This window comes from Ambystoma mexicanum, chromosome 5q, assembly GCF_040938575.1.
Source record: "Ambystoma mexicanum isolate Mex_15411 chromosome 5q, UKY_AmexF1_1, whole genome shotgun sequence".
NCBI lineage: Eukaryota > Metazoa > Chordata > Amphibia > Caudata > Ambystomatidae > Ambystoma > Ambystoma mexicanum.
In genome coordinates, this window is record NC_090933.1 from 1,304,024,502 (window position 1) to 1,304,038,919 (window position 14,418).

General features: G+C 46.4%; 1 protein-coding gene across 3 annotated transcripts in view; it reads left to right on the forward strand.

Moving 5' to 3' along the window:
- HSF1 (heat shock transcription factor 1) overlaps positions 1 to 14,418 on the forward strand; it is a 1,218,386-nt gene that overhangs the window by 443,922 nt on the left and 760,046 nt on the right. For all 3 annotated transcript variants that reach the window (XM_069621903.1, XM_069621901.1, XM_069621902.1), the window contains one exon: positions 5,708 to 5,783. In XM_069621903.1, coding sequence (XP_069478004.1) covers positions 5,708 to 5,783 — 76 coding nt within the window. The remainder of the gene's footprint in view (positions 1 to 5,707; positions 5,784 to 14,418) is intronic.

Below are 14,418 nucleotides of genomic sequence, written 5' to 3' on the forward strand. Positions count from 1 at the left end.
GCCGTGTCTGGTTGCATTTTAAAAGCAACTTTCGACGCCGCTGACAACGCAGGGAGATTGATAGCAGAAGGTACTGTTATCAAGAGACATGCGTGGTTACGGCAGTCGGGATTCAAGACAGAAACCCAGGCTTCTCTAATAGACAAGCCAGTGGAACCCGACCTATTGTTTGGGAAAGCGGTCGAAGACGCACTTAAAAATGCCAAAGATGAATATGAGACTCTCAAATCCCTTGGCCAGCTTACCAACAAACCCCCTAACCAGAGGGGGAACAATAATTTTCGTCGCCCACGCGGCCAAAATTCACAAAGAGGCAACTATGCCCAGGGACAAGGTACACAATGGAATAACAACCAGCAGTCTACCCAGAGTTACGGCAGGGGTAACAAGAGAGGTCGTGGAAGAGGCAGAGGCAGCCCCAACAAGGGAGGTGGCGCGCCTCCACCAAAACAGTGACGCTCAGTTCAGGGTCCCTTGCCACGCAACCCCGGTAGGGGGACGCATTTCCACCTTCACCCAGGCTTGGGAAGGGATCACCTCAGACAGATGGGTGCTGTCAACAGTATCCGCAGGATATTGTATAGAACTACTGCAGCGTCCCCGGAATCATCCTCCACGACAAAGAGTGCACTCCCTAGAGCATCAAAAGATCCTTCTCGAGGAGATCGCCATTCTGCTAGAAAAGGACGCGATAGAACTCGTCCCAGGACACCAGGTAAACAAGGGTATCTATTCAACTTACTTCCTTGTGCCAAAGAAAGATTTGACAATGCGCCCAGTATTGGACTTACGGCCTGCCAACAAGTATGTCAAGCCCCAAAAATTCCGTATGACCACGCTACAAGAGGTAATCCCCCTCCTAAAAAAGGGGGATTACATGGTAACCTTGGATATGAAAGATGCTTATTTTCATATTTCCATGCTCCCAGCGCACAGAAAGTACTTGCGCTTCAAGGTGGACAGTCGCCACTACCAATTCAAGGTACTGCCCTTCGGGATAGCTTCAGCACCAAGGGTATTCACCAAGGTACTGGCGGTGGCGGCTGCACACCTACGCAGGGAAGCAATCCCGGTGTACCCTTATCTGGACGACTGGCTCATAACGGGGGAAACCCCAGGAATTTGCAGGTCAAACATTCAAAGGACTATCGACCTCCTCCACGAATTAGGCTTCTCCATCAACGAGAAAAAGTCAAGTCTGGTGCCAAGCACCTCAAAACAGTTTCTAGGAGCTATCCTAGATACTCAGAAAGGATTGACCTTCCCTTCGGAAGAGAGAATTCGGAATATACTTCTGCAAATTCCGCATTATCAGTCAGGTCAACAGATAACAGTACGCAAAGCTATGCGGTTACTGGGCATGATGGCGTCATGCATTTACCTGGTCCCCCACGCGCGTCTGCGCATGCGTCCCATGCAGGAATGGTTGGCGAAACAGTGGTCTCAGGCAAGTGGTCATTGGGACGATCTAGTGGTCGTTTCGCCAACACTCGTACAGAGCCTACACTGGTGGACAAGAGAGAATCTCGCAAGGGGGAAACCCTTTTACGATCCCGAAGTACAAGCCGTGGTGACTACAGATGCATGCCTGACTGGGTGGGGAGCTCACCATCTCCACCACACAGCTCAGGGTCTCTGGTCTCACTCAGTAGCCAAGAACCACATCAATATGCTAGAGCTTCTGGCAGTATTCCGAGCGCTAAGGGCGTTCGAGCCCCATCTACTGAACTTGTCGGTGCAGATCAGGACGGACAGCACGACAGCCATGTTCTATCTGAACAAGCAAGGGGGGACTCGTTCGCCAAATCTGTCCAAGCTTGCCCAGAAAATATGGATATGGGCACTCAGACGGAACATCTTCCTGTCATCGCAACATGTTCCAGGGGAGCTCAATTCCCTAGCGGATGCTCTAAGCAGAGACTCCCTCCCAGAAGAACACGAATGGGCCCTTCACAGAGACGTAGTAGAAGATCTCTTCTCTCAGTGGGGTTTCCCCACTATAGACCTATTCGCCACAAGCGAAAACAAACAATGCCCAGGATTTGCATCCAGGTTCCCCCAGCCGGACTCCCAAGGGAATGCCCTGTGGATGAACTGGTCAGGGATGTTTGCGTACGCTTTTCCACCAACTCCTCATCAGGAAGGTGGTGTACAAGATGAACAAGGAATCGATGACGCTCATCCTAGTTGCTCCCATGTGGGCGAGACAACCATGGTTTCCACACCTACGCAGGATGGCGGTGTGCGAACCCATCAGACTCCCAGCCTGGTACAACCTACTGTCCCAGCAACAGGGTCAAACAGTGCATCAGGAACCCAACTCTATGAACCTAGCAGCATGGCTCCTGAAGTCATAGAGTTTGGACATCTCAAATTACCACAGAGGTGTATGGACATTCTAAAGGAGTCCAGGAAACCAAATACAAGGCACTGTTACTTTGACAAGTGGAAAAGATTCGTTATCTGGTGCCAGAATAAACAAATCAACCCGGTTGATTGCACTCCTTCCAACGTTGTGACATACATGCTCCACCTGCTGGATGCAGGGTTGGTTTTTAACTCGCTGAAAGTACACCTGGCAGCCCTCTCGGCTTACACCACATCCCATAACAAGGTCTCGTGGTGGAAAGTACCAGTGGTTAAAGCCTTCATGGAAGGAGTAAAGAGACTTCACCCTCCTATTTCGAACCCACCGCCAGGATGGGACCTCAATGTGGTGCTAACTAAGCTCATGGGACCCCCATTCGAACCCATGCATAAAAGTAGTCTCAAACACCTGACTTATAAAACGGCCTTCTTAGTAGCCATTACCTCCATAAGAAGGGTCAGTGAAATTCAGGCTCTGTCAGTGCAGGATCCTTTCTTTACTATCCACAAGGACAAACTGGTTTTACGCACACACCCTAGGTTCTCACCTAAATTCATATCCAAGTTCCATGTAAACCAGTCCATCGAGCTTCCGGCTTTCTTCCAGAACCCGCAAAGCTCGGCTGAGGTGAAACTACACACCCTAGATGTGCGTAGGGCGGTCCTATACTATGTTAATAAAACCAGACCGCTAAGGAAAACAGATCAACTGTTTGTCTCCGTAGCTACAGGCAGAGAGGGGGATCGCGTCTCTAAGGGCGCTATCTCGAAGTGGATTATCAACTGTATACAGCTGTGTTACTCTCTTTCTGAAAAGACTCTGCCTTTTACGCCAAGGGCCCACTCTACTAGAGGCATTGGTGCCACTCTGGCTTTCATTGCAAATGTTCCCCTCGACACCATTTGCAAAGCGGCTACTTGGAGCTCTATTCACACTTTTACTCAGCATTACTGCATTGACACTCATTCCAAGACAGATACACAAGTGGGACAAGCGGTTCTAAGACACCTGTTTGCTCATGACCCTTCTCACATCCCACCTCCTTCTTATGGTACTGCTCGCTAATCTATGCACAGCATGTGATCTAAGCAGATTCCACAAGCCTCAGAAGGGATACATTACTCACCGTAATCGTATTTCTGATGCTTGTATCTGCTTAGATTCACATGCGACCCACCCTTCCTCCCCTCCGAGAGAAGGCGCATGATTGCTTGTAGTCTTACCTTTCTGTCTATCTGCTTGGATTATCTGTACTCACGCTACTCCTCATGCTCCCTCATGTCAGAAAAAATACAATCTGAGGATCCTACACGCGTGAGGGATCTTGGGTACAGTGGACGTCACACTAGGGATAGTATTACTGGCACGCCTGTGTCGACGCCCATTTTCGACTTTCGAAAAAAACTGTAATACTCCGCAGCTTCCACTAGATGTCGGCCTATGCACAGCATGTGATCTAAGCAGATACAAGCATCAGAAATACGATTACGGTGAGTAATGTATCCCATATATATATATATATAATTTTGCATTCGTTGATTGTGGCATAGCTTTTTAGTCGTTCATATTTCTTTCAAAATGAATTTGAATATTAGGTCAGACACGTGGAAACTGAACAAACAAGTCTTATTGATGGAGCATGACAAACTGTAAATGTTATGTCTCCTGTGTTTGTTCGTGATCACAATCCGATAATATGTTAAATCTGGTTAAGTCTAGTGGAAAGCAATTGAAGACTTCTGTACAGTCTAGCTACTAGAAACATTTGGATTGGGGAAAAAATAGGAATTAATAGTTTATCTGTAAAGGAGGGCAAAAAACAATTACCTCTCGTAGTTGGAATGGTGCCACAAAAGAAGACACTGAGCTGCTTGTAGAGGGAGTGGGGGCGAGAGGGGGAGGGGTCTGTGTGGACTCATCCACTGCGTAAGGAGTAGCCACAGGGTTTGAAGAATTCCTCATTTAAATGGAGCCTCAATGTACAGCTCTTGTGCACATGTTTGACGCCTTTGTATATTAAACTTAATTTGTACATTGAAAAGGCAGTTTCTAGGTTTCAAATAGAGGTTACTGGCTAGTTCAGGAGTTTGATGTCCCTATGTCAGTAACTTTGGTGGAATCATGGTGGCTGCAGTCCAAAATATCTGGAGTTGCATGCTGTAGACCCCATAATATTGTATGAAAACTCAACCCATTGTTTTCTAACAATGCCCTATGTATACACGCTACTGTATATGACGAATTGTAAAATCCAAGCCACTTGGATGCATCGATTTAATAATCTAACCATGTGCGTTAAAGTTAATTGCGCTTTGTTGTAATGAGAGATCCCATGGTCGTTAACTGTTGTGTGACTGTATTTGCAGAATAAACATTTCTTGGTTGTATGCTAATGGAGCATTTATGATCCTTTATTTGACGCACAGTATTCATCTGGAGCTTATAAACGCAATTGGTTATAATGTGCTATTCAGTCTTGGGCAACAGTACTGAAAGTGCAGTGGCGATCACCTTGGTCGGTTTTGGTGGGCGGGAGGCAAAGGGGGGGACTTGTGCAGCATCAGTGTTTAGTGATCTTGTGAAATTGCTTTGCGTTGTTTGATATTGATGACAAAGCATTGTCTAGATTCCATGCAAGGTGAAAAAGGTTGTAAATACCAAGGATCTGGTGCTCTTTTTTTTTAAAACGGACTGCTTCGTTTTGAACCAATGATTTTGTAAAGATGCCTTTTTGTCCAAATAACCCTGTGTTGTAAAGATTAGAAAATACAATCTTTGAAATGGTACTTTGCTTTTCAAATTAAATGGAGGGGAAAATGTTAATATTTGGGGAAATGGTTAACCCGAGAGCCCACTTCCTGTGTACCGTTTAGGCATTCTTTTGATGTAGTGGGTACACTGGTGTTACAGAACGTCGTTGACGTGCGCTGTACTGATGACCTATTCAACACATTTTATTTTAAGTTAACTGCTCAGCCTGCCCCCAATAAGAACCACCACAGCTACTTGAGTTTCTACTGGGAAATCCTGAATGTAATTTGCGTGTTGCCATCTCTGTAATAAAAGTCTTGGCTCTTTAGTCTCAGGCGAACGCCACTAGGGGGCCATTGAAAATGTAGTAAAACCTCTCCACTGAGTATCTGACTTGCCTCCAAACCTGGCACTGCTGTAAACGCAAGATTTAACCTCCGAGCATACGCGTTTGCAAGATCTGTATACTTGTAGCTGCAACTTTCATTCTTAACTTGGCCGAAAGATGTGAGAATCTGTCTGGGATTCTTTATATTTAAGCATGTAAAGTATACCTGCCTACTAACATGGCTTCTGTTCCTTTTGCAGTGAGAATGAATCTCTCTGGAGGGAGGTGGCCAGTCTGAGGCAGAAGCATACCCAGCAGCAGAAAGTTGTGAATAAGGTAATTAATGGAGAAAAGTATAGAGACTTTGCATGATGTGGAGGGGGGGAGCAGGGGGTGGGGGGTGGGGGGAGTGACGGAAGCTGAGTGGTTAGAGAGGTTTTCTGATGTAGCCATGTGGACCAAACATCCTGCCTTGTTGCCAAAATACGCTTTACAGTGCTGGAGTACCAGAGGATGTTTTGCCATCTATACAGCAAAACAAGAGGTGATGTCTGGAAGGTTTAGAATTGATCGCAACCTCTGGCATTGCTCTGATCAACCCTCCAGACCATCGTCTTTGCCTGCCAAGCCAGCTATACAAGACTTCGTAGCTAGGCTTTATGCAAAGGTTAGTTTGATCCCTATTAGTAATGGAAAACTCGGGTAAAATGGCATGTTCAGCATTTACCTGCAGGGCGTCTGCTTAAATAATTGATGCCAAATTCCCACCTGAGATCTGAAAGTGTATTGATGAGAATTTTAACTGTTATCTGCTGTTACATTAAATGGACTGCTTGTACAGGTTATGGGTACTTGGGCCCGGAAAGGCACAGAAGCTTTGTGATGTGCTACCCAGAGGTGTACAGGGAACCTCAAGAAGTTGCCCCCGACCGTGTCCCTTTTTGCCTCTTGAAAACCAGGCTACGTTCTCGACCATCTGTAATGCATACCCAGCAAGATGAGGGAAAGAGTAGTGACCTATTGCCTTATCATTGCAGCCAATCCTATCAGGCTGGCTCAAGCTACCTCTTTCACAAATAATACATGCGCTCAAGTTTGACAACCCCTCTCGCTCCCAGACCACAGGCCAGATGTCCCACCCATTGCCAGGATGTGGCAGTGAATGTTAAGTTGAGAGGTCTACCAGTGGGTCATAATTGGCGGCCTTGAAATTCAACCTTTTTGCAACTTTTATAGCGACGAGCCCCTCTCGTATTGGGAGTTGCGAAAAGGATGTTACTTTGCTCCCTTTCTCCCTGTCCACGTGCTCTCCCCCCCCCCCCCCCCCCCCCACAGTTTCTCAAGAGGACACCCCTGGAATACCTTTTACTCACCCTTTCACACCTGCTCTCCACCCGGTTGGTTGCCCTCCTCCCCAATCCACCCCTCCACACTTCATAATTACCTCCTCACATCTGCCGCCGGCTGGCCAGTTTTGTGTCCTTTAGCCCTCCATGTATTGCACACCGGGCGTTTTATACTAACCTGCGTGCAAAATTTCCTCTGTGTAATACATGAAACAGTCTGTGCCAGTGCACCAGTGTTGCCAGCAAAATAATATATTTTACACCCACCATATTTGCTCTGGGCCCCACCACTTTCCTGCTTGAGCAGTCCATTCAGACTTGCAGTGGAGCACAGTGGCCGAGCTCTGCTTTGCAGAGCTGTGTGACAATTACTTCCTCCTGATAAGCTTGTAGCAAGTGAATAGCATCTCAAGAGTGTTCGAGGAATGGGGCAAAGCTTAAACGCAATGTATAAGTATCGTCACCAAGGGCCAAGTGGATGCAAAAATAACTGAACTTGGAAGTTGGTTTTGCGTCTTATATTTCACAGCTTAAAAGGGTAAAACGCAGTCAATATAATAAACCAAAAATGCTTCATGGGAGCTTACACAGTCTGTGTGGTCCATTCTTGGGTCCAAGGCTAACCACTGCTCCTCCCTGAATAGCACAATGTGGGTGTTCTTGGCTCTTGTACACACGACTATCTAGCGCAAAAATCAGCAAGAAATCAAAGTCTGAACATATTGCTTCAGCATCCTCAGTAATAAGTCTATGCGTTACCTCCACCAGCTGTAGGTAAAATTTTAGTTTCTGCAGGGTTTGGTGTTGGAGCCAGTAGTTTCTGCTATGACCCTCAACTCCCCAGGCAGCATGAGTCTTCCTTTCTTTTAGGGTCTGTGCTACTCTGAGCTCCCTGCTGGTCTTGTACCACCTCCTACCTCATTCACATGCCTTGGCGCAACCCAGCCTTCCTTTTCCTGCCTGCTCTTTCTCACCTCGGATGCAGAGCAAAGGAGGGCGCCTCTAGGGATCTCACCATTCCATCCATCCCGACCCACCATTCATTGGCTCAGGGTGGCACCAGGCCCTCTGAACCACTCTTCTGGCGATCTGTACAGAGAGCATCTTCACAGTATATTGTTAATGTGCATTTGTATAGCGCTGAATATACCATTGGTACGATCGCAAAGCGCTTGTGGGTTGAACGCCCTTGGGGACTGCAGTACAGATCAGTGGAGAGTTGAAGTAGTCTATAATGCTTGGGTGTGCACTGTGTGCAGCCAGGGTGGTTTATCCGTTGCTAGCCGCATTCTAACATAAGGAGTGGTGCAGTGGTTGTGAGAGATCAGTGGAATGTGAGCAGCAAGGAAGGCGGTCACTGAGTCTGCATTCTGGCAGCCAATGGCCTGTGTATATACCGCATAGCGTAACAGCACTTATTGTCTGGAATGCTCTATTAACCAGCACCTGCCAAGGGCCTTTATAGAACTTTGAATGGCAAAATGTCAGATACAATGTAATTGGGCATGTGGGATAGAAGTGTGCCAGTAAATGCAGCAAGCAGTCCATCATATTTTGTTGTCACGACTTTTAGCCCTATTTCGTGGCTTTCTGCCACCCTTTAAACAGACATTCTTCTGTGGTAAACTTTGTTAATGGCACACTTAATTTCCCCAAAGCTTGCGGGCTAACAAAGCTTTCACTGGAAGTTTCTTTTACTTTGTTAGCATCTTAAAATGTGCTATTTCGATATACCATATAGACCTATGGCTAGTGGCACTGTGACAGTGTTAAACACACGGGTGGAAATTGAGTTTGTTTTATTTGTGAAGGTGGTGAGAAGAGAAAGGAGAATTCTCCTCAGCTGCCCTTCTACCTTCAGCCCTTTCTAATACCAAGGACAATGAAAATGAAGTCCATACAGACACTACAAATATTTTGGGGTGGACTAGTGAACCAGGTAGAAATGGCCAACAGAGAATCAATAGTTCTTTTCTATTCAACTCATTCAAATACAGGTCACAGTGGCGGACTTTACACTCGGGTGACATTGAGTGGATTCGCCTTTCCAATCACAACCACTATCTGATGATCTGTGGCCCCCAACTTAAACTCTGATCTAATCCCCAATAGACGGCTGTGGTGGAAAATGCTGCTAATTTATCGTGGCTTGCTCCTTTGCTAGCCACGATATCTGAAATTGCAAAAACCTCCAAGCAAGCGTACCTATGCCCCTTTTAAAATCATTTCCTGGAATTGTTGTGGACATTTGATTCTCAAATCATGGCTGAATTCTCTTTTGTATGATGTACCGGTAATTCTTGTAATTCAAAAATCAATGTGCACACAGTCTTTTGCTGTAGACGGCTTTACCACTTTGTCTTCATGCAACAGCAGGTTTGATGGGGGGACTGGCTATTTTACTCAACAACAAAGTCCACACCCAATCTATGGTTATATCCTGTGATAATGACATTTTGGCAGTTGAGTATTTTCAGTTCAATGCTCCTGCAATTATTTTCTTAATGCTATGCATTTATTTTAATCCTTTAAAAAGTACTCTTGATAACTTCTTTGATAAACTTGACGCAGTGCTGGAAGGAGCAGTCTTAACAAATCCGAATTACTACATAATCTTTGGCTGAGATTTTAACGCTGTATGCAATAGTCCAATATGTTGTGCCCAGAACCATTTTGTGGTGAGGCTGCGGTCTAACTCAAGGCATAGAGGAGACCTCTGGGTTCAATATTTCGACCAGTGGAATTGCCACTTGGTTAATTTCCATTCTGGCTTATCCAGCGTTACCTGGAAAAGGGGCTTGCGAATCTGCTTGGGACGGTTGAGCGTGCAGTTATCACTACTAATAGGTTTGCCGATCACTCCCCTATCTTCTTGCGACTTAACTTTTCCTGTAATCCAACACTGGCGCTTATCCAGCCTGAGCGTAGTTTGATTAATGTGCATTGGCATCCGAGACCATGTAAAGAGCTGTCCTATTTAGTCAACAGAGATGTCTGGTGAGTGTATGAACACAAGTACCTAGGCTCAGATTCCAAACGAAAGAGAGGTGGAATACTTACATAATTAAAATGCACCTACATGTCTTGGGTGGCAGGGAAGAACGCTGTCTCGAAACACGAACCCTACAATCCTGTAAGAGCACACCACAAACGCATTAAGAACTTCGCTCATAAAGCTCTTTTCAAATTAAATCTGATGTACCTAAATACATAGAGCTGAAACATTGTATTCAACAGACATATAGAAATCAACTTGGTCTTTAAACATCAGATTCATTGTGTTGAAAATCAAAGAATGCTAACTCTATTATGTAAGAGAGATGTTTGAAATATATTGTCCATTCTAAGAGACAGTGCGCAAACGGACAGTCTCAACTTAACTTCGTCCATCTCTGTGAATGTATGGCAAGACTATATCATCTACCGTTGCCATTTAAATGCTGTGATTCCCGGATATTGCATTCTATGTGCCCTGGCTACTTTTCATTTTCAATTGAAGAAATCCTTTAGGCGATAGGGTGTTTTGAAAAATTCAAGGGCGTCCGGACCGGACGGTATCCCTTCATGTATCATTAAATCAGATCTGCAATTTTGGGCATCCATTCTTTTTTACCAAATTTGATTACATTATGCGTTCAAATAACATTCCTTCCTCCTGGCGAAATGCGATTATCATTTGCATCCATAAGAAGGGAGATCCACACGACCCAGTGAACTTCCGTCCTATCGCCCTGATGGACTCTGCTGCAAAGGTTTTTGCCATTCTTCTTCGACATCTGGAGACCTTTATTCTTGAAAACGATGTTTATTTGAAATGCCAAGTCGGCTTTCGAAAAAACATGAGCACTTCTCTAAATGCCACTGTTGTAGCACACTTGTTTTCGATGTCTAAATTGTCCGATTCAGGTCCACTATATCTAGCAGCTTTAAATTTCTCATCTGCGTTTGACACTGTGATTGGGGAACTACTGTGGATCAAGATGTTGAAACTGGGATTTCCTCATAGATTGGTGCATTTGGTAGCAATGTTGCACACTAACCCTTTTTTCCAAGTACGGGTCAACCAAGAGGGTGTGTTGACCTCTCCTATTGCAACTGTAACTCGGGTGAAGCAGGGTTGCAACCTCGCTGCGACTTTTAGTCTTTATTTCGAATGGATTGTGTCCTCCAACATATTCCTCATCTTAGATGTATGTATTCCATCCAGCTTTAGCTGCTTCAGAAATTTTTTCTCGGCAGAGGGCGCTGTGCATCGATGTCTAGTCGATGGTCCCTCGAAGGCCTCCGTCGAGGGTGACATCATCGGGTATACAAGTAGCACGCGCGGCGCCCGATGGTCTCATTTCTGTTTTTCCATAGTACGTGTTGCTTCGGAGAATTGGCGTGCCTTCAGTAGTTCTGTGACAGAGTAAATTGAAGATATTCGATATGTCCTTGTCATCGACCCCGATTAAGACCCCGCGATCGGGATTCAAAAAGTGTAAATCCTGCAGTTCCAAAATGTCCATCACTGACCCGCACCGGGAATGTCTGGTGTCTCGGGGAAGGCCACGACATGGAGGCCTGTACGAAGTATCAGGCGATGACTGGGAAGGCCTTGCGAGAGAGGAAGGGAAAACTGCAGGTAGGTCATAAAAACGACCGAAAAGCCTGTAGCGTCTAGGTCCTGTGAGGAGAAATCTCTTCGACGCAAAAGGCATCGGTCTAGGCCCCGAAGCGATTCTCATCGCTCTTTGGTGAAAAAGTCCAAGAAAAGACGCCACCGTTCCCCTTCCACCTTTTCCTCGGACAAATCCCCAAAAAGGATGAAATGCCCCACAAAACATTCTTCCTCCGAAGAGTGAGAAGCATTCAGGGTAAAAATGATGGAGGTATTTGAAAAAGCTAAGCCTCAGTCCGCGCCTTCTTCGGAAGCCGGCCGGGAGCGTTATCGTTCCGACACTCGTGAGCCCGGGTGATCGATGGAAGGAAGGATCGAGAACCATCCAGTACGCCGAGCGAAAAAGACCGCTCGAGTCGAGTAGACCGTTCGAGGTCACCAAAGCCGTTTGAAACCCGACACACCTCAAAGGGCAAGTCTTCGAAGAGCGCCTTGAAGCCAGCTCCGTCGATGACCACTATTTCATCGGCGCCATCAACGCCTTTGTCGGCTTAGATTCCGAAGCCCTCGCCGCCAAATATTACAAAGGCTGCAGTTCAGCCAGAAGCTGTAAAAATAACAGCAAAAGAGAAGGCTGCAATGCCTTCAGGTTCCACTGATACCTCTCCCACCTCTCACAGAAAAGGTTTTTAAACCTCTTCCAAGGATTGAATTTTTCAAATCCTTAACTTCAGTATTTGAAGAACAGGAGAGATCTGATGAGGAGAATATTCCTTTTGGACTGGAATATGGCACCCCAAATGTCCCAGAATACCTGATTTCTGAGGAAATCAGGATGAGGGACCTGGTGGAAACCCTACATAATAGCAAGTGGCATTGATACTTCGCCTGAAACAGATTTTGGCAGGCCAGAACCAGGGGAACATGCAAGTCCCTCAAACCGTCAACTAATGACAAAGGTGGTCGATTATTTAGGATGGGCTAGACCACCAACTCAATTCATCCAGGATGATATGACCGATGTATTGAATCATGGTCCCACCGAAGGTACGATTTTACCCTTCCATGTAGCTTTGCAAAATAGGGTGGCCAAAAATTGGGAGACTCCAGACTCTATTCCTCTGGTAAATACAATCCTGACTTCAAAATACCGCCCTTCCAGTAGCGACCCCGGCTATCTGTCTAAACACCCCACTCCCGAGAGTCTGGTGGTCCAGGCAGCCACAGCTTAAAATAAGGTGGCATATCCTTCTATCCCTCCGGATAGGGACGACAAGCACGTGGATGGTTGGGCACACAAGGTATTTTCAGCTGGAAGTATGGCATTAAAATCGGCCAACTCCACATGTGCCTTGGCTAAATTTTCGTACACTCTGTGGGAGTGCATTGCAATGGCGGCAGAGCACATACCAGAAGGGGATGAAAGGGAAGGATTCCTAGCCATTGTTAAAGATGGAAAGGGGGCCATGCAGGAATCCCTTCAGTCTGGATTGGACACTGCAGATAGTGTGAGCAGATCCATGGGCACTAGCACAGCAATGCGCAGATTTGCCTGGTTATGGAAGTCGGGTTCACACCAGACATGCAAAACCGTCTTCTGAACATTCCCTTTGACGGGTCTCACCTTTTTGGCAACAAGGCTGATGAGAGCCTTGAGAGGTTGCAGACCTCAAAAGCAGCTGCTAAATCTTTAGGAGCTGCTATTAGACAACCTCAGCCTTTTCGTGTGTCAGGACAATCTTGGAGGGGACAATCCTATCGCTGCTACTCCTCATATGGAAAAGGCGAGAGGAATGGCCAGTCAAAGGGGCCAGAGAAAGGCCACTCGTGGTGGACGTGGAAAACGTGTAAAGCGAGCTCCAGCTGCAGCCTCTTTGCCATCAGCAGCCGCAGCAACCGCCACAAAACAACTTTGAGGACTTGCATCACAAGATGCCTGTGGGAGGCAAGCTGTCACAGCATCTGCAAGAATGGCGAGCCATTACTTCAGATGTTTGGGCGTTAGAAATAATAGCCCACGGTTGCTGCCTTCCTTTTCTAATGCAACCTCAAAGCAATCCACCAGGGAGACACCCTTTGAAGTTTTCAGACCCGCTCCTACCACAGGAAGTTCTAACCCTGCTGGAGAAAGGTGCTATAGAGCCAGTATCTGTAGCGGAGAGAAACAAGGGATGTTACCCCTCTTACTTTTTGATCCCCAAAATGGACAGAGGACTGAGGCCCATCTTGGACTTAAGAGGCTTAACAAGCTCCTCAGGAAGGACAAGTTCAAGATGGTTACTCTTTCTTAGATCCTTCAGGCACTTCAACTTCAGGATTGGTTGGTGTCATTGGATCTCCAGGATGCCTATTTTCATGTGCCAATTCATCTCAAGCACAGAAAATACCTGAAAATACGTAGTTGGCGACTCACACTATCAGTTCCGAGTCCTGCCATTCGGATTGACCTCCACCCGAGGGTCTTCACCAAGTTAATGATAGTAGTGGCAGCGCACTTCAGGAGAGAAGGGATTCACGTATACCCCTACCTGGATGATTGGTTGATCAGGGCACGTTCTGCCGAACAAGCAGTGGATCATCTGAAAGTCACCTGCCACTTCATTCACAGACTGGGCTTTTCCCTCAATTTCAAGAAGTCACAAATGACACCTTCCCAACAGCTCCAGTACATAAGGGCTGTATGGACACATCCTTGGGAAAGAGCTTGCCTCCCGAGTCGAGGGCTCAAGACATTTTTCAGATGGTTTCCAAATTCCAAAATGCCGAAAATCTCCAGGCCTAAGATTTCTTAAGGTTGCTCGGCCTCATGGAATCCTGCATCTTCCTAGTGCCAGTGGCACGCCTGAGGATGAGATCCTTTCAATGGGCTCTAAAGACTCAATGGTCCCAGTTCTCAGGTCAGATGACAGATTTTCTTCAGATTCTGAACAAAGTTCGGCAGGATCTGGACAGTTTTGGCAACCATGGCCAGAGATTACAGTAGTGACGGACGCCTCACTCATGGGGTGGGAGCTCATGCCAACGA